At 38.6% G+C, this 26,523-nt stretch overlaps 1 protein-coding gene across 1 annotated transcript; it reads left to right on the top strand.

The window, feature by feature from the left end:
* Positions 1–1,181: 1,181 nt before the first annotated feature.
* klf5l (Kruppel like factor 5 like) lies at positions 1,182–26,523 on the top strand. The gene is made up of 4 exons (XM_008428622.3): positions 1,182–1,475; positions 12,748–13,687; positions 14,709–14,768; positions 23,894–26,523. Exons 1-4 carry the CDS (start codon positions 1,335–1,337, stop codon positions 24,070–24,072), a joined length of 1,320 nt encoding a protein of 439 aa, XP_008426844.2. The 5' UTR covers positions 1,182–1,334; the 3' UTR covers positions 24,073–26,523.

Here is a 26,523-nt window from a genome sequence, read left to right as displayed (position 1 = left end):
TGCAGATTTTCTAAAGCACAGAAAAATAAGTTGAAACTGTTAGAAGTAAGGAGTTTGCTTCTCCTACATATGACCTAGTGTTAGCACTAGCAGCTACAAGATACTTTTATCAAAATTAATGAAATATTTTATGATCAGTTTATTTTCCTGATGAAGTAAAAAATGTTTCCTCAGTCGTTCATATAAAAGCCAGGCTGCTACTGTCGCACATTTAGCCCCTGCAAGATGTTGAATATTTTGCATAATATAGTTGTGAGAACAGAAATAAAAATAATAATTAAAAATTGATCTCCAGGTAGCTCTAACATCCTGCTAGCCGCCACAGTTTCCTCATTAAGTTTTCCTTCAAAAAATTATACAATCATGTTAAATCCAGGGTGTCCAAACTTTCTTATCATGTGCGCCAGAATTGTTATGTCAAACGTTCTTGCGGGTCAAGAAAATAAAAAAGAAAACTTGAGCAAATAAAGATATCTGATTTTTATTGCTGCACATTGTTGATCCAAAACATGAAAGGATTTTACACTTTAGCTTTTCTAACAGAAACATATTGAGTTTTCAAATTATTTTGGACTTAACTTAATACAAATGTATTTGTATTTGTAAAAACAGGATTTGGATCAATTTATTTCTAAACGCTTGCTATATTCATTGTTAAATACATTTTTATAAAACTGATTTAGGTGCAGCAAAGTTGGCTTATCAGCTGGATAAACATGGTTCTACTCATCATTACAGCTTTGTTATAAAAAACATGAATACTTTGTGTGGTGCTTAACATTTCATATTGTAAGAAAATCATGTCTGCCATAAATTTACCCAGATTTTAAAACAAAAAGTCTCAATCTGCATCAACTGCCTGTGCTGAGCAGGCCACAGTTGTATTATTTTTTAACTGCAGTTGGGCGGTCGCAAAAGACCAGTCCAAGGGCCACAAATGGCTCCTGGGCTGCACTTTGAACACCCATGTGTAAAATAAATTAGAATTTACACTCTATCAACATATTTATTTGGAAACTTTTTCTAGACAAGTTAAATTAACTCTTAACTCTCTCTTTCTCTCTCTTTCTCCCTCCTACAGTGCATCAGGTGAACCCCACCTTCTTCCGTTAAGCCAGCCCTCCTCTGATTGGCTGAAATTCGTGTCAGTCATGCCCTCCAGGTCTATACTTGAGCTCAGGTAAAAGCTACCTGAGACCTCACAATTATCTGGAGGACTGTGGATTACACCGTCTGTCTTCAGCCTCACGTCAACGCAGTTAAAGCCAGTAATCATAAAGGCCCTGCCGCATACAAAACCCCAGTTTTGTTAATAAGAATAAGTTCCGGTTTTTATGGCAGCGGGAGTAGAATTGGCCATGAATCCGCCGCATATGACAGAGGAAAGGGCGGTTTTCACGCAGCTGAAGCCCGTGAGGATGTCGGGAGCGGACGGCGCTGAGGACACGTCCGTGTTTGAGGACGTCAAACCGCCGGTGAGAATCTCTGCCGACCCGCTGAACTCCAGTCTCGGCCTTTCTGGGTTTTTAATACCTTCTACTTATATTCTCAGGTCTTATAAACAGTCTGTGATGCTGTAAACTGGTTCAAGCTTCGATTCCTGTTGAATTACCTTTTGTTTAACGGGCTGCACAGCTTACCTGTAAAGGCAGGTTAAAGTCCTAAGCTGACACCTGACAGGGTAGAAACGCACTAATAAACCTCAGCTATACTCAACACGAATTATATGACAATTACACTGTTTTGGAGATAGGTAGAGTTCTTAAAAACTTTATTTGCAAAAATGTAGATTAAAAAAAAAAAAGCCATGCAAAACATCACATTTAAAACAACTCTCAGGAATCATAAAGGCAATTTTATTATAAACAGGGGTTTTAGAAGTGTGATGATGTTAAAGTTGTTTCAACTTAAATATTTTTGCAAGCTGTACACAATGATTGGTCAGTTGTTTGCACACCTTCAGGCCTGGTTTCCTCAAGTTCTCCTCCCCAGAACAATCCCATCATCCAGGAGGTTCCAGCTCATCCTGAGAGCAGCTTCAATTCAGCCACTATTTTTGTCCCATCCTATAAAGTAATCTCATGCTTACAGTGTGACATGTGTTCCTGAACATTTCAGGAAGTAACTCTTGGCTTATCGCTCACAACCCATCACAGTGAGATTCAGAAGCCCCTTCTGGCCTGCGTCGTAAACACGGACAGCCGGTGACAGCACAAACATGCAGCTGCATTAAAGTTACATGGCTTTACAAAGGCCCTGCGTGATCGCAACACGGCACAAACTGAAACCGAACCCCTTTTGTTGTGCTCCAGAGTTTGGTCACCTGCCATTGGTTTTTGGTAAACAGGTGGCGAATCCGAACACCTAAGGCTTAAAAAGCAAAACAAAACAAACAAAAAAAAAAAAACACTTCCCATGTGGGCAGCAGTACACAACTGGTGGTTGGCGTTTACATTTTCAAAATGTATCATCCAGAATGCATCTTAATACCCGCGAGGGTGTGTAAATCCTCAATTTCATGTGATTCTTATTTTTTTTACTTCCATGCAACACGTTCAGGTCTTAAGTATCATCGTGGATGTTTTTTTTTTTTTCTTGTAAACAGGGAAAACGAGAAACTGAACGCTGTAGCTGTTTATAAAAAGCAAGAGAGCATTTCCTGCCTTATTTTTTTTTCCTGTCACCGATAACCCAACTAACTGCGCAAACATTTCATCTAAAACACTGAGTGTCTTTAAGCATGTGGTTGTGTTCTTTAGGAAAACTCTCTCTGGCTGTCTTTTTGCACATTACTGTGGGACTCTGGGAGCCATAAACATGGACCACTTTACAGCCCTGACCTGTTTGTGTGCTCATAGGATTCCATGAATCATAATGTTCTACAGCTAAATACCTGAACCTTAGTGGGCCAATGCAGTATTTTTCCTGTTAATAATTGACTCAATTATCATAAGACATCATTTTGACTTGAAGGGTTCAGCGGGTTGTTGGCGCTACCTAGCAGGTTGCAGCAAATGGTGTCTTTTGTTACTTTTGGGGTCACTGCGGAGCGTTGCTTGGGGTGAAACAGCTTGGATACGCGTTTGTCTTTTCTTGTTTCATCGCTAGAACCTACGACGCTTGAGCTTTATGCAAAAACATTACGTCAAGTAATCTGAAGTCTAGCTAGGTGAAATTGTAACCCCTCAGGCAAATTTTTGAGGGCGGCTGCTTTGAGGAGGTTTACCTTATGTGCTCTTTGTTCACCAGAGGTTCATCCAGTTTGTTTCTCAAATTGGTCGCTTTCTGTAAGAGTAAAAAAAAAAAGAAGCTTTTCCTTCCTTTTGTTTTGCTCACTTGACTCAAACGGTATAACAGAAAATTAATTGAGAGGGGGAGGGGAAAAAAACGTCTAATCCCTCCTTTGTCTTGTTTTTCAACTTTCTTTTCTGCACTTTCAGACAGGTCTTTGTGTAATTGTGTCGGTGTTTTTTAAACAGCTCTTAAGTCGACTGTGTCGTGACAGCCGTATGTTGCTCAACCTGTCTGTGCAGCGCCCGCATCTCCGCCGTCCTCCCTGAGGCCAGACAGAGCACGAGGCAGGCCGACCTCATGAGAAAGTCACAGCCATGATGAGACCCTCATGAGTCCAATTCCTGTCACCAACAGCACTTTGATTAGCTGCCAGGGTGCTGTCTTCACAACTCCAATGAAATATTAAGCTCATAGTCAGTCTTTTTGCACAAATATTTGTTATTACGTTTTGTTTAAATTCTTTATATATTTTATTTTAGTGTGCAGAGAGGCCTCAAATGACGGAAATTTCTGATAAAAGTGGCCATAATCTGCAGTTGATTGAATTTTTTTTTGCTCAGTGTAGCATTATGCCATGCTGAGAAGCAAGGGGAATCATTAGCATGCTCCAAAGGAAACCCAACTCCTTCCTTTGTGTGGCCTCCCTCAATTACTGAAGCAAATATTTAGTTTTGGCTAATTAGTGTCCAACATTAGTCACCAGCTTGTCATCAACCTCAACATCAGATTCACATGCAAGCTGGAAAATACAGAATTAAAGACTTTAGGTTTTGTTCTGGTACACCGCAACATGTCAAAGCTTGACACAGTTTTGCACCTGACATATACAATTCTTGCTAATCATTGACATCTCAAGTAACCTGTAGAAAAATATGAAGACCAACAGAATTCCAGTTATGATTGAAATATGTCAGATTCTGTCATTTGCTTTAGCTTTGGAGAAGCAAAGAGGGAAGTAAAAATTCCAACAGTTTTGTCACACCGCTTTTTGGATTTAGACATAATGGGAGTTGAGGGATTTTGTTGGATATAAACCCATAAGTTGGCAGGTGTATTCGTCAGTATCACTGTAAACATATATTTTTACAGCTTTACAACTCTCTTAATTGGCTAAACCTGGAAAAAGAGACAAAGTCCAATATTTATGGCTTATTCTCCTTTCAATGACTAAAAAAAAATTTTTTTTTGAAAGTTTTTCAAGGTTATAAGTGCAACAGTAGCTTTGTCTTGTCTTGTAATTTTGTAGTGTGGCTTGAAATAAAAGAATATCTTGTAATGCACACAACTCTTTATACTGGTGTAAGTATAAATCTCTTTCTCAAAGAAGCAGATGGCTTCTTTTAAAACATTTGAGTCATTAGAAGAATGCAGAAAGGAAAAACATAACAACCCACAGTGTTCTGTTATTTACATAGATTCCTTTTTACCCTTGAGGCATTGTAAGTAATTTTCCCTGGGAGCCCTCTTTGAAAGTTTAGAGAAATATTCTGCTACACCGGTTCTGTAAAGGTTTGCTTAGATTGGATTGAATCCACTGTCTGAAGCTTGAGAACATCAGAGCATACATTCAAGTCAAACTCAAGAAATCAAGTCAAATTTATTTCAGAAGCATGTTTTAAATGTAAAGTAAACCAGACGAAATGATCAAATAAAACAATTTTGCATAAAATGAGAAAGACCTGAGAATTAATTAATAAAAATGATTTCTTAAATTATACATCAAACCTTGATTTGTTGGCACTTAATAGAGGGACGCATCAGAATGAGTCCTTTGTCTTTTATGTGGGGCATTATAGCAAAAGATTTTCTTACTAATGGAAGTAAATCTGTTGGGCTTTTCTAAGGCACTCTGACAACAATTTTTATTGCTACTGTTGGATAGGATGTAAAAATAAAGAAAAACACAAAACTGATAGTTTCTATGAGAACTTAAAAAAAGTAGCTCTTCCATGAGTTCTTGCTTTAAAAATTTGAGATATTCTTGTATCACCAACATAGAGGACAGAATATACAAAAATATACACAGATAAAATCAAAACTTTTCATTTTCTGTTACTTCTGTTAATTTACACACCAGCATTAGCTTTGGAGCTAAGCTAGTTGACGAGACAAAAAATGTGAAATGTTTTTGGTTTTATTTAATGATACATTTTTGGATTGTTTGTCTTATAAGTTAAAATCAAATCATTAGTTGCCTCTGCTTTGTATCAAGCAATTGCAAGGGTAGCACAGCTAGCTTCAACAAAAAGTTTAAAAGTGGCAAATTAAAAAGACAAACCATGGGTTTCAAAAAGTTGTCAGTTTTGTTCTTTGCATATTTAAAGATAATTTCACTATGTGGATAGTTGCATTGTTTTCTTTACTCAGAAGTCAGAAACTGAATCTGAGAATGATGTCATAGACAGTTTAGTTAGTTGTATGTCGGAAAACTTGAAGGGTTGCTCAGTAAACACTACTTTTGACTTTGAACTCAAAAATTCACACAAATATAATGGCTTCAGTGTTGCCGAAAAACAATATCATCCTAACATAGATAAGGAACTACTGTGTTGCCATCACTGAAGTAGAACCTAAGTTTCCAAATGATCTGCACTCCACACTTTTTTTATTTAAAGTACCGCAAAGCCACCATGTACAAATATTTTCATTATATTAGTACAGGTCATTGATATGAAAAAGCCAGTAGAGATAAATTTAAACATTTTTTTGATATGTTTCTGTGCAATAATATGTAATGGCTGCCTTTATTTGGAAATAGGCAGTTTTTTTGTTTTTGTGTATGTATATAATAATTGAAAGGGCAGCAAAGATTGTGTTCATGATGACATTTACACATTGCAGAAAAATGTCCCTGTTAAAAGTCACGTCCAAATTATGCCTACCTAGTAGATGTTTACAGTCTTCTAAATGGATAATGATTATCCATTTTCTTCAAAGCGTGGTGTTTTAACCTCCTGTATCAGAAGCTCTTTACGGTCAGATCAGTCCATTATTCTTACCGGGATTATGGGAAATAAGTGAAGGGAATGAAACTTCTTCCTAGATTCTTGTGTCATTATGTCACCTGTGAGTTTCCTGTAAGACTGACTGCAGACGACAGGATAAGTTACAGAGTAACTTCATGGAGCACAGATCAAGAGCATGTTGCCAGTCACGCCCACTGATTCCTGAAGATCAATACTAAAGATAACATCCAAAAGTACTCCAAGCGTTTTTTTTTTCTCGTTTTTTTTTTTTATTGGCCCGGATTTTTACCGGAAGTTTCTTTTGGTTCTGTCCTCCAAAGCCCCTCCGTCTGGGTGTTATCAGACTGAACAGCCCGGTTTTCCACGTAACTTACTGCCAACAGACGTTCTCCGTGCAGCCGAGGTTTGACATGGTTGTGGTTTGACTAATGATTTGACTTTCAGGACAACACATGCAGGTGATTTGAATACAAGTGAGAGTCTCTGCCGTGTGCGTGTTGCAGCTCGTTGGTATCCTCGCAGCAGTGGGTCATTTGTATTTTTTTCAGTCATCTAGGTAAATGTAATTTTTTTTTCCCTTTCCATTCTTACTTGGCTGTAAGGTGTTTTCTGTAGACCTTGGTATCGTCATGATCATCTCAACCAAACTGCAGACATGTTTTAAAAATGTGAAATCTTACTTTTATTTCCAAGATACATAAACGTGAGTTGCCTCCAATCCCTTGGCACAGTATGTTCCTTCCACACGTTTCACTCGTGTGATTCATGGAGTGTTCAGTAATCTGTGTCCGCCCTGCCCAGCCACATCTCCCTCTGTCTGCAAACAGTCATATTCTTCTGTTTTCTTTCAGCTCGTCAAGAAAAACAGTTGCTTTAAGAGCTGCAAACAAAAGGTGAAATAAGTCTTGAAAGTCTGAACTTGTCATTATATATGGATTCCTTCAGTTTCCTCAAACGGTAACGACCACTGCTGGCCTAAAGGAAGGGGAACTTCATTATTTTGGTTTTCATTTAGAACAACAACAGAAGAGACACAATAAAGTATAGTTGAAATATTCAAAAATGAGTAAATATATGCAACGGTGGCAAAAAAAAACAAGAGGACTGCTTTCTAGGTACTTGAATGCAATTCCCCGAATAACACAATTCAAAATATTAAATGGAAATAATTTAATAAATAGAAAACATAAAGAAACAATCTATGAAAGAAAAAGGGATTAAATGTTATATTAATTATGACAAGAAAACAAATTGGGATGAAACAAAAATATAAATGGTGCAACAAAAAGAAAATAAGTTGAGGCAAAAATAATGAGAGATAAAAGTAAATCTATAATAAAAGAAAAAAAATAATTATGGTCCAAAAATGAGTGCAAATAATACAGAAAAAAAATAAATAATAATAATACAATACAATAAGCAGCACTATACTATATGCTACATTAAGCATATAAATCTTACGGTTTTAGGTCAAAACAGTACTATGATGATCAAATGTACCAGAAGGAGGGGTTTGATCAAACGTTTCATGAATCATGATGGTTTATTGTTGCCATGGTGCGTCATGTTGGTAGAACGATGTGCTAACACGGTGCTATCATATTAGCATGTGGCTGCATCCTGGAGCTGTTTAGAGAGGGAACAGGAGATGGAAGGATCGTCACGGGAACGGGTTGGTCACACAGAGATTTATAGAGATTGGGAAAAGAACATAAATTCTCTTCATTTAAGGCTTGTTTTTTATGTAGTAAAATCATTTTTACTTTCTTTGAAAGCTAAACAGATTTCTCCTAATTTTCTTTCCTATCAGAAACCATAAAACCACATCGCAGTCTCAAAGGTTTGATTTTTAGCTCCAATGACCTCCACACAGTTTCTCCTCTGAACAGACCCGCTGGCTCCTGTGCAAATATATATTTTTTTCTTTTTCTGTTTTTTTATGACAATCCAAAGGCGAATAACCTTTTGCATTCCTGAAAGCCATAAAGCAGAAGTGGTGTGCAGACGCAGCCAGTCATTCTGCAGTTTGCTTTACCCGGGGGGTGTTTTTGGTAAATGGACAGAAAGTTGATTTTGTAATTTTCAAATGATATCGGATGCATCCACCGACAGTAAGAAATCCACAACTTGATAAAGAAAGAAAGTTTTTTCTGCGGTTGGTTTTTCAGCAACCGCAGACAGAAAATGTTCTGTCTGCAACAGAGCAAATCTAAAACTTATGGAATGATCTTTCTGTTGCACTTGGAGCTAAATTCTGCAAAACCCCTTTAAGGATGGAGGTAAAGGTGGGTGGAAGTGGGAAACTCCCACTCCGTCCCATAAAGCAGCTGATAAGAGACTTTTGTTATCGGGCTGAAAGATTCATAGTGCGGCTGTTATGCATTTCTCTAATTATTAACTGACTCACCGGCCAAAAATATTCTCCACGTTTAACACATGAAACAAAAGAGACACATTCTGAACTGAAGTACATCGACTAGTCCTGCTTCAGGCGTTCCTTTAGCTTAATGAATCGAAGACTTAAACCAAACAGCATGACCTCAGCATGCAGCAGAGAAATCTGACGAAGTTGATTAGCTCTGGGGAAAGTTATCAATCACCAACTAACCAAGTCCGAGGTCACCTTAGGGTTACCGCTGCCAGCATCCACTGTAACAGAACCTGGTTCTGTCCAGTTCTGAGAAGGACACAAGCTCTCTCTCTCTCTTTTTGAAAAGAAACAAAGCGACTGTTTTTGTTTTCCACTTTTTTCCACTCAGAAAATACAGAAGTCTTTTCTTCTCAGCGGCTTTCTCAGATTGCACTGATCACACAGCGGAGGGAGTTCACCTGTGACTAATGATGGACATCTGACCTGGCCCTGCAGGGAAAAGGCTGCAGGATTCACGCATAGATGCATGTAAAAACAAGAAAACATGCAAACGGCAACGTGTGGAGAAGGGTTCAGGATGGGTGGGTTTCTTTATTTGAGAAAACTGCATTTGGGAAAACCAAGAACTGTCCATGATTCAGCAGCTTTTAGAGTAAATCTGACATTTTTGTTGAGGGATGCATCAGTTAGTTTCCAGAGTTTTATTTCTACATTTAAGTTCGGTTAAGCTCTGGACTTTGACTGGGTCATTTGCAATACATTGAGTTCTTTCTTTTCCAGCCATTTTTATGGCTGCTGTGGCGTTGAGGCTAATTGTTCTGTTGGTAAACTAGTCTGGATGTAGATTCAGCTGTCAAAAGGTTTTTTCACATTTGACTTGGTAAATAGTTTGGACCCAAGACATCCAGGTCCTCTGGCTGCAGATCAAGCCCACATCATGACTTCTCCACCACTGTGCTTGACTGTTGTTCTTCATTTCATCTGACCTGTTTGACCCTTTTGCTGCATTCAGATGCAACTTTGCAAACCAAAAATCATGCAACCGTTTTGTTTTAGAGAGAACCACTGGCAATCTTTTCAAACAAGTCAGACTTTGTTATTGTTTCCTGTCACAAACTTTAATATTTAGTGTGTGACCCGAGGACTGAAGAGTCTAATCTTACCACCTTTGCAATCTCTGAATTGATATACCAACTGATTTTGGGGGGAATTTGCCAGGCCGTTTATCCTAGGGAAAATTGTCAGCTTTCTTAAATGTTTTCCACTGCACATAGCTTTTCTTTTTGCAGAATGGCAGATTTATGTGGTTTACACATGACTTTACAACCCCTCTCAGATTGACGGGTGGAATCTGTTGCTCCTCTGCTTCTTGCTGATTTCTCTCCACCCCAGTCCGTTATGCTCTTTCAGTTATAATAAATGTAAATAGGACTTGGTAAAGATTATATTGTTTTTTTATATCCTGAAACTTTAGAGCGATGATCAATTGAAGTGTTTAATTTCCTTTAACGTCTCTTTAAAAAGATAAGTCCTCTGACAGTGTATTTGGGCTATTATTGTTAGAAATTTTCCCCTTTTGCCAAAAAACTAATTTTCGACTTTTAAAGCTCAGAAATTTCCACGTTTTTCTTTTTAAAAAAATTGTTTTTCTAGCAAATCTTTGACAGCTGATTGCACACGTGTGTAGTGCAGATATTTTTCTTGACCTCCATCAGTGTTTCATTACCGTTATTTGCTCCAGACGGCTCTTGTGCAAATGAAAGACGAGTTCATCAAGTCCATTTTCCCTCTGATCAATTAAATGTTCTGCTTTTGCAGAACTGAAATATGTGAAGTAATTACGTATCCAAGAGCAACAGTTAGTTTTCGGTTTAAAGCTCTAATCTTCATATTTCTGATCATCAGGTTTCTGTCATCACTTTCAGTTTGTGCTGATGTCTCTGCTAGATTAGTTGCTCTCCTTTTGTGCATAACACATATCACACATTTCTCTTGCTTATTTTAGCTCTGATGCTGTCCGTTTTGTGTCTCACTGGCGTGTTTTTGCATGCTGATCCCAGTCGTCCTCCTCCCCTCGTGTCCGTCGTCTTTTGTAAGGATCGGATTTGTCTGGCAGGTTTATTTTTACCCCTCAGTGTTTAGGTTTTGCACCGTTTTTCTCATGCGTTCAGCCTTTGTTTTGGTTTGTCTGAGAGCTTTTTTTTTTTTTTTTTTTTCACTGATTGCCTCCTTCATGCATCAACCCCCCGGCCACGCCCAGGGAGGGATCTCACTGAGGGATCTCTCCCGTCTGACTGTGCAGGTGTAACGTGTGTGAACAGTCTGGACCTCTTAGAATCTGTGCATATTTTTAAACTTTATGTGCATGTGTGCGTGCGCGCGTGTGTGTGTGTGGTCTGTGCTGCAAAGACTCTTTACTCAACAGCTCGTGCACCGCCTGCTTCATGGACTCTGAATGACACACACCAGTTAATTAGGGATGAAGATCAGATAATGGCTCCCAGTCAAACACAGGAAAATACCTGTCGTTTATTTTACTCAGCACTGAGCATGTCCAGTCCTGCTGCGCAGAAAAATGCCTCTGTGTTCGCCACAGATTCTCCAGCTTTAAGGCTGAAAGAAAGTTTCCAGAAATAGACAAAAGCAACATTTTGCAAAAGTCGTATAAAAAGCACAAACGTCAGTGTATTTAATGTGGTGGGCATTCTTCCGCTAATGCATTGCACTAATAGCATAGCTAGTTTTTCATTTAGCGCTTCAGGAATTTTACTTACTTTGAAAACATTTACTGCACTTAGCTGAATGAATTTTTTAGATAAATTCTAAAGCTCTAGTTTACTTGGCTGTTTTGTAAACTTCCCGTGGAATAATGTTTGACTTCTGTGTTAAAGTTTTAGTTGTTGACTGTTAGGAATCCAAGTAGTTATACTTTTATATTAATGCTCTTATTTTGAAGTTCGCCCAGCATTTCTGTTTCTTCTCCTCATGTTATTTCTTTGTCCCCAATGACTTGATTTCATACAAGAAACACGACTTGATTTCATACAAGAAACACATTAACAAAATAAAACAGACAGTGGAGGACATGACATAAACATAAAAATAATATAACATACAGGTTGTAATCATTCAAAGATAAATATTGGAATTGAAGTTAGTGCTTGAGCATTAGCTAATTGACCATTAGCTTCTTCTAAATACAGTGTTTGTATAGCTCTTTAGCATTTTACCACTAGCTGAGTGGTAAAATGGTGATATAGCGCTTTAGCAAAACAAACATTTATGATTAGTGTTTTAGGTTTAGCGCAGCTAACTTTCTAGCTAACGGTGCCCACCACTGTTAAGCTAACACAATGTTGTTGATGATTGTGAAGATTAAATGTATGAATAAAAGTACTAATGAAATCCATAGCAACCATTTACCATTAGAAGAACCGCAGTTAGCAACAACCTGAAGACCAAGGAGCTCAGCCAGACAGTTCAGGGAGGAAGTTGTGGAGAAGTGTAAAAGTTAGGTTATAAAACAATATGACAACAATATGTCATGTGTTAGAATGGTGTAGTCAAAGTCCAGACCTAAATTCAATTAAGAGTCTGTGACAAAACCTAAAATTTGCTGCTACAGATGCTCTCTGTTCCATCTGACTGACCTTATTCAATTTTATCTTTATTTCTCACAACGCAACCTAATCACAGCATAAGGCTTCACCTAATATCCCAATAATATACTGAAGTTTGTGTTGGTAAGGTGACAAAATGTGGAAAGGTTCTTGGGTTTAGGTAACAGTAATTTTCATTAGTGTTTATAAGTAATTTCATAAAGTGTATGATAATCTTTTTGGCACTTGTTGTAGACTTATTGCATCTTCTTTTTCTTATCTTTAAAGAAACTGAAACTTAACACATGTCACTTCCTGCCTTCCTGTTATTTATTTTTACTTTTATTATTTCTAAAAAATAAAAAAAATCCGTTTTCCAAGGAAGCAGAGTGAACATGAACAGGAAAATACTTGCAGATGCATTTCTTACAGAACACAACACTTACTGTTGCAAAGCAATGATTTAAAAAGCTCAAAGTTGCTCCCTAAAGTTTAACTTCTGCTATTTTCATTTCAGATTCAGCTAGAACTGGACAAGTACCTTCCCCAGGTCAACAGCCCCCTGCTGACCACCTCCACAGACATCGAAAGGAAGTACAGACGAGAGAGCGCGTCCGTGGTCGATGAGTACTTCTCAGAGGACAAAACTCCCACCCCTTACAGCCTCAACATCAACCTCATCCTCCCCAGCACCACTCACCTCCGCACAGGCCTCTACAGGCCCAGTAACCCCAAAACGCTGACGCCACAGCAGATCAAGACAGAACCGGGTCTGGAGGTTCCCTGCTCCCTCCCTGCCACCACTCAGGCGCTGCCAGACTTCACCTCGGTCTTCAGCGTGCCGCCGGTGGTCAACAACGTTTTCATCAAGCCAGATATGAGCTCCACCGGTGGGGTGACGGTGTCCACCGCAGCTCAGCAGCAGCAGCAGCCGCATTTAGAAACAGAGCTGCAGATCGGGCCGCCGCCGCCGCAGCCGCAGGTCTACCACATGCCCATCGCCAGCTCAGACCTCACCCTGCCACACAGCGGCGCGGCGGTGCAGGGCTCCGCCGGCGGCAGAACCATGCTGAACCTCGGTGCCGCCGCTTTGCCCGCAAACAACGGAGGCTACATGATGCACGCCGAGCACCAGCTGCAGCAGCAGCAGCAGCAGCATCAGCATCAGCATCACGGCTACTACCAGGCGTCCACCCAGCCCACGGCTCCTCACAGCCTGCCGCCCTCACCACCGAACTCACAGCCAGGCAGTCCGGATGGCCAACCGGAGCTGCTCACCCTGGGGACGCAGCCGCCGCCTCCGTACCAGCAGCGCCTGGGGGGCCTGAAGGTGACGGGACTCTCTGCCCACGCACTTCTAATGACGCACGGCCAGGGCATTCTGACAGGGCCCAAATACAACCGACGGAACAATCCAGAACTGGAGAAGAGGCGAATCCACTTCTGTGACTATCAAGGTGTGTGTGTGGGATAAACATAGACACAGCTGCATGGTTGTGAAGTAGAATATCATCCATGATTTTTTTTATTATTATTCTGGGCTCAATTGGAAAAAAAAAAAGATATTTTGTCAATTTTCAGCAATAAACACATCCCCCAGGTCAGTGTTCAATTGAAAACACCTGCTGTATTTAGCCAAGTTTTAATGCAACAATTAAAAGCAGATTTGGATGTTTGAGGTGTAAATTAGAGCATAAGTCAATGAGTAGATGTGATTCTATTTACCATGGAAAGCAGAAAGCTAGCAAAAGATGATGCCTTTGTGTTGCATCTAACTTTTTACTAAGTGATTTTAACTTAAAAGTCTCAAGTTATTTACTAATTCATTTCATTTCTGTTTGAGTTCTGGTCACAAAGCTGCTCCCAGGGCAAGTTCTCCAGTCAGCATCCTGCATGCAACCAGATTTAACAGTTTGATAAACAAATTGTTAGCAACAGCAAGTTTCAGCACAACCACTCCAACAAGTTTGTCCAATTTGCAGCCAGAGTCGCTATTGTGTAAACAAACTGAAATCTAAAAGCAAAAGCGCACAAACACGCAAGATCATTCAGGAAGGATTTTCCCATCGCCAGCATGCTATTAATAACGCAGCAGAAAAAGGAAGCATGCACGCCAGCAGGTTAGGGCTGATTTTAACTCGATAAGAAAAGTTTCTAGGCAGATTTTAAGACTTTAGTCTTGGTTGTCTACACAATTTTTTGCAACACTGTTTTATGGAACAATAAGTTTGAAGTTTAAAATATATGGCAGCTTGTTAACCCCCTGAACAGGTTTTATCTTTTTGTTTTTTGGCTCTTCAGAAACTGAGAAAAATTCAGTTTTGCTGCAAGATTCCAGTTTTTCTGAATGTGGATCTTATGCTGTTTGATCTAAGCGGTTGTTGTAGTTCTTCAGGAATACTTGCTGTCGTGTGACGTTTGTTGAGGACGTCTCTGCCTCCTGCCTCGTTCATCAGCTTCTCCTTCGTTTCTTCACAGGTTGTACCAAAGTTTACACAAAGAGTTCCCATCTGAAGGCGCACCAAAGGACACACACAGGTGAGAAAACTCTTCCCAACTGGCAGAGTTAGACTCTGACATGGCAGGAAGTGGGTGTATTTGTTTGCCATCACTTCCTCATTTCCTGTCTGGTACCGTCCATTTATAGAGGAACCTTTCATTTGTTTATTTATTAATCCAGAGTTCTCACACAATCTGGAAAATGTTCTTTCCATCTTTACCTTCTTTTCTTCTCCTTTTGTTTCATTAATCCTTTCCTCTCATCTTCTTTCCTGCCTTCCTTCCTTCTTCCCTCCATTTGTCCCTTCTTACTTTTCTTCTTTCCTTTTATACTTCCCAGCTCTTGTCTCCCCGTTCTGTTTCTTCTTCATCACTCTGTCTTCACTCTATGCCCCTTCCTGCTTTCTGTGTTTCCTATTTAAATTTTTTCTCTTATTTTATCAGTCTGTTTCAGTTTTTCATGGTTAAAATATCTTTGATGATGATGATGATGATAATAATAATATTTTGTATTTACTCTTAAATACCAAAAACTGACCAAAAACCAAAAACAGAAAGAATGTATAATGGTGATGAGAAATTTATATGAACACTGAAAGTCACTTTAAAAATGTTATAAGAATGATTTGAGTTCCTTCTCCATAAAGCAATATTTGATTGTATCTTACTAATCATATCAGTGCAAATCCATGACTGATGACTGTTGTCCATCGCCATCTTCTTTCCTCTTCAAAAGGTTTAGAATAAAATAACAGGTTTGGTTTGCATCTTTGTCTTTCTGCTCCCTCTGACCATTTTTACAATGAATTACACTAAGTGAAAGTCAAGCTAGCAACTGTCTGATGTTTGACGAGCTCTACAGGAGCTAATGCATGTTTATGTTTCCTTGACGTCCATCATGGCGACTGGCCTGTTTTCTAAAGACGCGTCACGTGCTGAGGGTCAACAGCGAAAGGGACGTTTTAGGAAATGATAGGAAAACCTGCTGTGGTTTACAATTCGGAGATGGCAGCACTGACATTAAGACCGCTTCAAAAAAAATCCAAGAACGTCTGGCTACTTGGAAATGCCGTGTAAAACCATGAAGCCTGGTTCAGGAGTGATTTATGGGCTCAGCGGTTGCAGATCACTGGATTTTCTGGTTTTATCAGTCACAAGATGTCTTTAAAAGCTGCAAAACAACTTGAAGATATGCTCCATGATAACGTTGTAGGACTCAACAATCTTGTTTTTTGCATTATGCGTCAACTTTAAGCATGCCATGTCAGCTTTTTGTAGACCTGCTTGTTCTTCTGTCCCAACTTTTTCATGTCTAATTGCAAAACGGCAAACAACCACTCAGTTATACTGGAGCTATTATCCTTCTGATGGAGCCACTTTAAGCTTATTTATTCTAATGTCGCATGTTTGTCACTTTGCCAGTTTCGATACGCCCTCAAACAATAAAAGAGGTGAAGAACAAGAGCATAATTAAAATGAAAATGACATTCAGGCGATTTTAGCGTTTGTTTTTTTTGTTTTCTTTTTGTTTTTTGTCCTCAGCATGTGCTCATGCTCATACTTGTCCGCTAAATTTCCCAAGAGAAGGAGAACAAAGAAGGGAGGGAGGAGATCAAAATGAAGAAAAGAGAATTAAAAAAAAGAGGGAAGACGCGCGATTAAATGAAGACCAAACCAGTTCCTCCTGCTTTTCAGTTCCTTTTCAGCATAAGCAGAAGTAGGAGGGCAAAAGGGGCTTTGCCTGCAGAATGGGGGCAGGCTGGTTTCGACGTTTCCTTTTGGTAAGGCGAAACCTGCCGATTCCCAGCGGCCTCGGCTCAACCTGTGTTTTAGAGATTTACTCATGCGATTAAAAAGCTGCGCGGCTCCTTCAGCGCAGAGGTTTGAGCCCGCAGCGAATGCGACGAGCAAACAGAAACGGACCATAAACGGATAAGATGAGACTTTATGGATGTGAGCGGGGAAGTTTGGCTGTTAAAGCGGCAGGACACGGCAGCACAGTGCAAACAGAATATATGTAATATAGTAATATGTAATGAGAATAGTAAACAAATAACATAGACAAATATATAAAACGAATGACCACTGTGTAGATCAGGGTCTGTAGCATACAACCTAAATGAGACATGCTTAGAGCCGCAAAGGTTTGGACCTTTTGAAATAAAAAAAAGATGATGTACAGTTGAAATTGGGATGTTGAAATGTATTTAAAAAATTAATAATTCCAACTTAATGGCAAATGTTGTCACTGGTATTTTTAGTGTTGTTCTCTCATGGAGGAATAATATATTACATGGAAAAAACCTTAACCACTATTTGTTAATAGATTTATATTTGATTCTTTATTGTTTAATGTCAGAGTTATTACAAACCATTGTTGAAGGTGCAAAGAGCCACTTGTGGCTCAGAAGCCGTATGCTGCAGAACCGTGGCGTTAGATGATAACAGAAATTATAGCTCCATTTTTGGTAAAAAAAAAAAAAAAAATGAAAATTTACTGAAGATGCTTTTTCTCTAGCAGCACTATTCCCATTTTTCGGACTTTTTTCAAATCCTATAAAGTGATCTTAAACCACACTTGTCCAGGTGTTTGGATTAGATCCAGCACCGGACAGTTTACTCCTCTGACCTCTGAATTATTCAGACATAAAAAGGCTTCTAGACTAAAACTTTCCATTACTAACATGAATAAATAAAAACCTAAATCATGTGTTTATGAATAATGTTGCTTTGTTTGTTTGTTGCTACCACTAATGGTGATAAGGGCCACAATCCAGAACAATGATATGTTGAATTAATATTCATGTACAGTAGACCCCTGGTATTTACGCCCATGAATCTCATTACTTTTACTTCATCTCATGTATTTCAGCTCTGATTCATCGTTCTTCCCTACCCATTGTTGTTGTTTTTACTTTTTATCTCCAGATGTTTTAACAATATTTTTCTGCTCTGAGTTTTCCATACCTGTTTGTGGACAATTATCGATCGACTTCCTGATTAGATCAGTTCTAGTCTAAATTAGTTCCCCGGAGTGTAAAACTTGTGTGACGTTTACGACGATGCTTTGCAATTTCTCTTGCCAATTAATTGCGGAGATCAGCAACTTTCTACGACAGACTGGTGACCTGTCCAGAGTGACCCCGCCTCTCGCCCAGAACGTTAGCTGGAGATGGGCACCATCAACCCTCCCAACCCCACTAAGGGACAAGGGTGTAAGAAAATGGATGGATGGATGGATTGATTGATTGATTGATTGATTGATTGATTGATTGATTGATTGATTGATTGATTGATTGATTGATTGATTGATTGATTGATTGATTGATTGATTGATTGATTGGTGGATTGATTGATTGATTGGTGGATTGATTGGTGGATGGATGGATCAGCAACTTTCACATCTGACCTGTTTTCTAATCTGATTAGAAGATAATCTGATTCTTTTTATTGTTGCAGTGACCCATTGCAGCTCTTTTAGGTCTGTTTCAGATTCCTGGAAGAAAAAGTTTATTCTTCCTTCCAGGGTTGATTTTGTGAAGTTGTGCATGTGTGCTTATATGGCCACTGTATTTAAATGTTCTTTCTCAAGTGCAATCTATTGTTGTCATGTTTGCTTGCGATTTTACAAACAAACCAGGCTGCATCACCTGCAGGTTACCAGCCTGTGGAGGACAGGAGCAGATTATCTTTGTTCGATATTTATCTTTAGTCGTCGAGTAGATAAAGGCTCATTGCCAAGGTTCACACCGAATGTAAGACTACAGAGTGAAACTTCTTGATCTAGGCTTTTGTTAGATGCTGAAAATCATTTTTGTGCTTTACTTAGAGACTTCAGTGTATTATCTTGGACTGATTGAGATTAAAAACAGCGTTCAGCACTGAAAGTTGCCCCATATTCAGTTGCTGTATTGATGATAGTAAAGTGACCTGCATTAAAGGTCCAGAAGTCTGTCCGTTTTTTTTTTTTACATTTCTTTGCCTTTAGAATTGAATATCATGCAACATTATATCATGTTACAAAGCTAGCAACTGCTAACCAATCACGGGGAAGAAGCAGAATTCATGGTGGTGAATGCATGAAGTGGTGATCTTATCATTATGCCATTATACATTTTTTTTCCTGCTAGAAGTAACAAGAAAAGAAGTCAGTTAAGGTGATTCAGAGATCAGATCAGGATTCCTGCTGGACGTCTGCCTCAGGAGATTTTTCAAAGTTTTTTTTTTTTTTTTTTTTTTTACCCAGCATGCAACTGCTATGAAATATTTTTGCCTCTCTCCACTCCTTAAGTAATAAAACAGTCCAGGTTTAAAAACACTTTGTTTTTAGAGCTTTCGTTTTGACAGAATCATAGTTAATAATTACACTAGCAGCCATTTCACCCATGAGTAAGAGTTAGAATGCTAATAATGTCCACTGTCAAGCATCGGATTCAACAGTAAAAGTCTGTTTCTGTGGAAGTGAATCACCATCTACACCTTTACTAGAGAAACCGGCCCCTCCCCGGAGCTCCGAGAAGGGAGGTGGGTTTAAGGGCCAACGTTGGCCGTGGCCGCCTCAGCTCTTCACTTTGACTTTAAGTTGTGTGTCGATACCTAAAGAAAGCAATCAGCCCGATTGGGTAACCCTCCAGCCCTCTTCACAAACACTAACCAAGCTGATAAAACTTGAGTTTATAGGCGTCCTGAAGAGCCTGAAAGTGTTTGCTCTTTGACTCCGTAAAAAAAAAAAAAAAAAAAAAAACAGGCAGAGACGTTGTAAAAATAAATGATTATACTTCATTCGTATTACACCAGACAGTGTATAGTCTTGCATGGTTTGAACCACAAAGGCAAAAAGCTGAAAACCTCTAACCTTAAATTCAGCTCCGGATGAACTGAAAAGCTGAAGAAGTGCCAGGAATGGTAAAAGTTTCCCAATAGAAACAATGAAAATCATTATTTATAAATCTAAATAAAACTTTAGGCTTAAAATGTTGAAATACTTACAAAAACTCAAAGTTATAGAATTTTTCAAAAGCTCTATGTTCTTACTACAGTCATTTCTGTATGAGAGAAAAGTGCTCCTTCTGTTGCCATGGTAATCCATGGGGTCTAAGCTGGCCAGTTTAACAACTGTTCAGCCGCTCATTTCAAATTTTCACTTCCCCTGCTGACAATTTTCGTCCAATCAGAGATTTTGTGCAAGACATTGAGGATCACAAGCAGGTTTTATTTTTGCTACAGTTAAAAATGTGGGAAATAGTTTAAAAACTGATTAATGTCTCCTTTTCTTAAAATTTTGCTCACTTTTCTTTTATACCGTTGTCAGTGGGCCCATCATGTGGTAACTCCCTGAGGTTGTAGCTCTGATATAGTAAATGGTACTGCTTTAGTAGTCACACTGCCTCAAAGTATAATTCTAAGAAAGAAGACTTTATTTAGAATAATTTGGGAAAAGTGAAAACTGGTTCACAACTACAGAGAGAGATGAAAACCCACAGACTTCTGTACTAAAATTGGTAATTTGCAGAAAAAATACCTAAAACATAAACTGCGATTTTTAGTTCATAGTGCACAGCAAAAAGTATTTCTCATTTATTAATCTGGCTCTTATTAAAGAGCCACAAATAATCATAAACTTTTACTTAAAATCAGACTTTGGTGCCTCCACCTAGTAATAAAACCTCAAACACTTTAGAAGAAAAAGTCACTGATGTCCAGTTGTTGTTGCTTCTTAGCTTCCAGCCCAAAATGACTAAACAGAAATCAACCTTAAAAACTACAAACTGTATGAATGTCTTATAATAACGCAATCATGTAAGATCTTTTTTATATTAAAATCCACACAATTATTGTTGTTTTGATAAAATCTTACATGTTTTTGTTTACTATTTAGTAATAAATAAAAGTGCAAGAAATGTATTTAATTTTGTTTTTTTAAAGAAAAGATTGTTTCTAATCCAAGTGCTTTCAAGTATTTTGGTTTAAAAAGAATAGAGAAAAGAGAGAGAGCCAGGATCTCACTGATGGGAATTCACCTGACATATAAGAAGGAGGAAGCTGAGGTATTTGTTCCCTTCTAAGATGTGAGACTTGAAGTTTCTCAGAGAGTAAATGTGTATCTTCCGTATAAAGACCCCGTCAGGCTGAATAAAAGCCTCTCTTTGTTCGGTTTGATTGCACTTTCGCCGCTCGCCGCGTGTTTTGTTGTGATTGCGTGGGTGAGACTGTGCGTTCATCCATCATGGCTTATGATGTGGTCGGAGTTCGTGAACCCATTAACACACACGTAAGCAATACTGTAGTTTGACCGTTTTTCTAATCGGCCACCTGACCAAACAGCTGCTGGCTTCCATTTACCAACACCTGCAAAGGCTTTTTAGAGCTCATTCCCTTCATCTTTATTGCCATTTTTTATTTATTTTTTTAGCTTGATGCAGTGCACAGCAAAAAGTATTTCTCACTTATTAATCTGGCTCTTATTAAAGAGCCGCAAATAATCATAAACTTTTACTTAAAATCAGGCTTGGGTGTGTTTGAACTATCGTATAAATTGTGTTGCTAAACTGCAGGATTTTTCTTGGGATTGAAGACTAATGCGGGCCGGTGTAGATGGATGACTTTTCACCTGCCCTATTGGCAGCTTGTCGAGGAACATATAGCAGTCAAGTATGTTTGCTCTGCGCTCCTATGTGTCGTATTTCACCGGCTCTCAGGGATAATAGTCTTAGAGAGCCGACTGTGCTTCGTTTGACCTCAACGGTGCAGCGAAAGAGCAAAACCAAACACACCTGTGGCATTGAGGGGCCTGAGCTTTTCATATTTGTACTTAAAACTCCTCTTTCATACACTGAGAGTCACGATGTTCTCCATATAAGGAGACCCTTGTGCTGTTCGAGAGTTTCGATGATGTATCTTAGGGGATTTGGGGAAAAGACCAACATTATTGGTGAAACATGATTACACCAAAATTCTTTAAAACCTTCTTTTGTTTTCCTCGCCGCCCACTGTTTGCTCTTTGGACTCATAATGGCTGTCACTACGTGACTGATGGAGGCTATCTAATCAGAGCTAACAGAGTCCATGCTAATAACGAGAACATAACGACTCACCAGACAAAACAGAGTCAACTCTTCACATTTTTTGATAGAATAGGAAAAGCCTGTTGTTGTAGAAACATTTCAAATGTTTTGCCTTCAGTAGACTTTTGGGGGTTTGGTCATTTTAACTCTGTTCCCTCAGATTTATTTCCAGACATTATTTTGCACCTCAGCTATGAACTATTGTATTTTTTCCTCTCTGTCATGTACATACCAGCTTTTTCTTCTTCTTCTCTTTGTTGATGATTAGCTCAGGTGTTTGGCTTTGGCACGTCGCGGCACAGCACAGAAATGTCAGCCTTTGGGTGGGGTGGGATAACTGTCGAGTTAGATTTACTCGGCTTGTTTTTCCGCTCTGCTTTGAACCCATTTTTCACAGGTTCTTTGTCATCATACCTCCTTACCCATATTGGCCCTTTTATTGTAAAACCAGTGGAACGTGTCTTGTTTCATAGAATCAACATTACAGGTACAAAAAGATGTTGCAACAGTCGGATAAATATTGTTTCAAATGATCTCTTTGCTGCACGCTACACGTGATTTTTTTTTTTCTTAAACAGTAAGAAGCTGTTTGCGGGTATTTGTGTTTTATTATTTGCTGGATTTTTGACCATCTCTAGTGAAATTACAGAATTTGTGAATTTTAAACAGGCTGAGGTTAATGTTAGCCTGCTTTATTTTCAATAAACCCAGTTTGGATATTATTGTCGTCTTTTCTGGAAAGCCCAGTTCAGACCAAACTTCGTTGAGTTTTTTGGCCAAATTGACAAGAAGTATTTTGATAAGAGTCGAGCTAAAACCATCAAGATGAAAATGTTATAGATGTATTGCATAAATTATTCAATCTCACCTCACATAGATGGATGGGTGGAATTTAAACTCTACTCCAGGAAAGTGATCTCATACAAATCAAAACTTTTTCTTCTTTTTTTATGAATAAAACATTTTAAAATTGTGGATTGGTTTCCCCAAAACCCCAAACTTAAATGACAAATTGTTCAAATACAAACTACTTGGATATCTAAGTTTAGATGTTTTTTTTTTTTTGGACAAACAATAAAGTATACTCACAGTTTAACCAGCATTAACAGTGTGTTTTACTCTGGTAATTGCATTAAAACTATGTATTTAATGTAAATAAATATTGGTTTTCTAAATATTATTTGACTTATTCAAATACTTACATGAACAAGTGCTTTCTGTAATGATAAAGTATGTAAGTGTAAATAAAGGAGTGACTATAACTTTACCCTTTAAAAACAAAAGTAAACTGTACTTGCCCAAAAACACACATTCATTTTCAAGAAAAGTAAACTTAAACTTAAAGGCAACATTTATTTGACTCATGTTCGTGTAATTTTTTTATAAAGAAAGTAAACTTTACTGTTCATGTTGCGTTCTGAAAATCTCATTAAGATACTTCAGCAGCATCTTAATTGATCTGATATTTGATTATCAAAGATCTCAGATTTTGAATATATTGATATAATCTAAAGGCACATTGCATGTTATTGCTTACATCCTGAAATTTTGTACATGCGAACAACTCTGGAGGGCAAAAAGACCATTTTTTTACTTGCCGTCCACGGCCATACTGAGGAGAACAATTCTGTTAACCAAATGAAGCCTGGTGATGTTGGTGTGATTCGTTTAGTGCAGTGTGCCACAGCAAAGGGAAATTGACACAGTAAAACCATCAAATAAGACTTAAAACTACTCGTATTTTTCTTTTTTCTCGCTTTCTGGGTCGGCTTTATGCAACATGCAGGCCTGGGGGAATGGTCAGATATGGACATGGTTTGGTGCACACACTAACTAGTGGTTGGTATTTACGTATTGTTGTTATTGCGCAAGAAGCTGGCACATCTGCAACTGGTGCTAGAAGTCCTTGGTAGTGACATCAAGACTTTGAGCCATTGTCATTTTTTGTCTGACTGTTGGATGCTTCAATACCTGCTTGTGTAAATGTATGAACTTTGGTGTATTTGCAGGTCTGTCACTGGTCTGCATGAGGTATCGTCATGGTGTCGAAGCAGCCTGCAGTGTGCTGATGACAATGCCTTTTCCTTTTTTCACTTCCAGGCGAGAAACCGTACCGCTGCACGTGGGAGAACTGCGACTGGCGCTTTGCCCGATCGGACGAGCTCACCCGGCACTACCGGAAGCACACCGGCGCCAAACCCTTCAAGTGCGTGGCCTGCAGCCGATGCTTCTCCCGCTCGGACCACCTGGCTCTGCACATGAAACGCCACCAGAACTAGAACCCAGCTGATTGTGGGTCCAAACCAAAACAGTCACATGTAGAGAGCAGTACCCACACATCCCAGCCACCTGTCTGGACTCTGGTACCTCTCAACTCAAACACTCCAAAGAAAACCTAGGGGTGCACTAAAGGACCTGATTTTAACATACAGGTTACTCACTTTGTAGATAGATCTTTACTGAAGATCGCTTCCAGGTTTCAAGAATGGACTAAAAAAACTCCTGATTATCTTGGGAAACATTTTTTTTTCCCCTACAAAATGACTGTTTTCATCTTCCAGCTCTCTGAGGTATGAACTTTCAACGAGACATGTCCTGCCTGTGTACATACTTGTGCATGTCTGTCTGTGTGTGTGTGCGTGTGTGTTTGTGTGAATGTGCGTGCGTTTTTGAGAATACAACGAATGTATTGAGCATTATACTTGATGACTTTTCTTTTTCACTGAACGCGATCCTCAGTAATATTCTGTGTTTTGTGACTTCCTTGTGATAAAAATAAAATCCTCCAGCTGAGGCCCCTGAATGAGGAAAATAGGCAAAAAAAAAAAAAGAACCAGCAGATGAGATGACGCAGCCCTCCATGGAGGGGTTAATCTTAAGCTCGTTAGGCCTGTTCCAGCTCAGGTAATACCTGTCGAACCCAGTGTTTGTATCCTTCATCCCTGTTGCCAAGGCGACCATAATATCGCCAGATTCTTTTTTTTTTTCCAATGTTTTTTTTTTCTTTTTTGCGTTGCAGTCTATTTATTTAGTTTGTTTTGTTTCAGCTCTCCCCATATTTGTTTAACGCTTTAGCTCTGAAAAGACAGACGCGGGTGGGCCGAGCTTTTATGAAATCAGGTTTGTCCTCCTGATCATTTTAATTCACCACATGGCTGGAAAATGTTTCTCAGGCAGGTTAGCATTCACTGCATTGTGTAAGAGGCTCATTGATGGGGCCTGTGTGGCGTTAGGGCCACACTTTTTGCGTGGCAGATTTGACTTCAGAGTTCCTATGCTGTCTAGAGAAATATGGGAAAACCCGATTCCCCTAAGAGAAAATTACTCAAAAGAAAATCATTTATATTATTCATTTCAAATTCAGTTGAAAAATACTTTATTTATCCCAAATGAAAATTTTCTGTTGTAAGTTATGTCTTCAAGTATCTCCAAAGACTTGTTTTGTATTGTGAAGGATCTCCAGTAGCAGTCAGTCTTGCAACGAATCTGAAGATGCCTCTGACTGAAGACTGGTGCTGTGTGATGGCCTCATGACTGTCATTACAGCTCAATATCCAGGCAGCAGAGACAGTTTTCCACTGCAAGGTGTCCTGGATTACATTTTGGCAAGCGCTGCTGATCCACTTAATTTGATTTTGCCACACCTCTTTAAATCTCCGTCTGGTTGTTTGGTTACAATTCGACCAGAGAGACGTTGGACTTAATCCTTGCCCTTTACACTGCAAAACCACAAAATCTTAAGTATTTTTGACCTAGTTTTTAATGCAAATATGTTAGAATACTTGAAATAAGGCAAAACTAGCTTACAAGTAACTTTTCAGCAAGATATAGGAGCTTGTTTTACGTCCTTAGTTTCTTGATATTGATGAGAAAGTGATCACTGTTGGTAGATTATTACACTTATGACATGTTTCCCTTGTTTTAAGTGAAAATAATCTGACTTGAGAATCAGTACTTTTGATCAATGTTAAGAAATTATTGATTCAAAACAAGATTTATATCTTGCTGAAAGTTACTTGTAAGTTCTGTCTTATTTCAAGTGTAGTAAAATATTTCAGATAAAAATACCTTCTAATAGTTTGTGGATGTAGTGGAGATCATTGTAACTTCCTCCTTCTCCCTCCAATTTACTTTCTATACCTAAAAGATGAAAACTTTTGCTGCTTGGCTTCTGATCTTGACCCAAATAATTTAGCGACTCAAAAACTGAGTAGTTCTGGAGAATAGAGAGAAAAGTTTGCTATTGCCCTGACTGATCCCAATGAAAGACTTCACTCCATGGAGGCTGGCTGTCTGATTAGTTGATTTAAGTGAAAACCTTCCTGTTATTTCAGCAGTATGATTGTTCTACTTTTACTTTTTTTTTCTTATTTTGTCACCAAGGAAGAAAGTTCTCCTGTCTCTCTCAAAGAGGGAGCGCTGACCAAACCCCACTGTGTACATAGCTGCAGTCTTAACCGAAGTCTCTGTAAATATTTGTTTTATTTACTATTATAATATTAATATTTTTTTTGTTTCCTTTTTTTTAACTAATGGGATTTTAGATTGGTTATTTGTGAGTTTGTTTAATTTTGTTTTGATACCTAATGTGTGTAAGAGAATTATCAAATTGTTGATGTACAAATTAAAAAGAACAATGGTTTGTTTGTTTGTTTGTTTGTTTGTTTGTTTGTTTTTCTGTTTGCGCAGCAGCGATGTTGCAATGGAATAATAAAAGATATTTGAAACTA

The sequence above is a fragment of the Poecilia reticulata genome, chromosome 14, assembly GCF_904066995.2.
Source record: "Poecilia reticulata chromosome 14, P_reticulata-male-v2, whole genome shotgun sequence".
In the NCBI taxonomy this organism is placed as follows: Eukaryota; Metazoa; Chordata; class Actinopteri; order Cyprinodontiformes; family Poeciliidae; genus Poecilia; species Poecilia reticulata.
The sequence above is the reverse complement of the archived record's forward strand: the minus strand, read 5'-3'. Positions and strand labels throughout refer to the sequence as shown.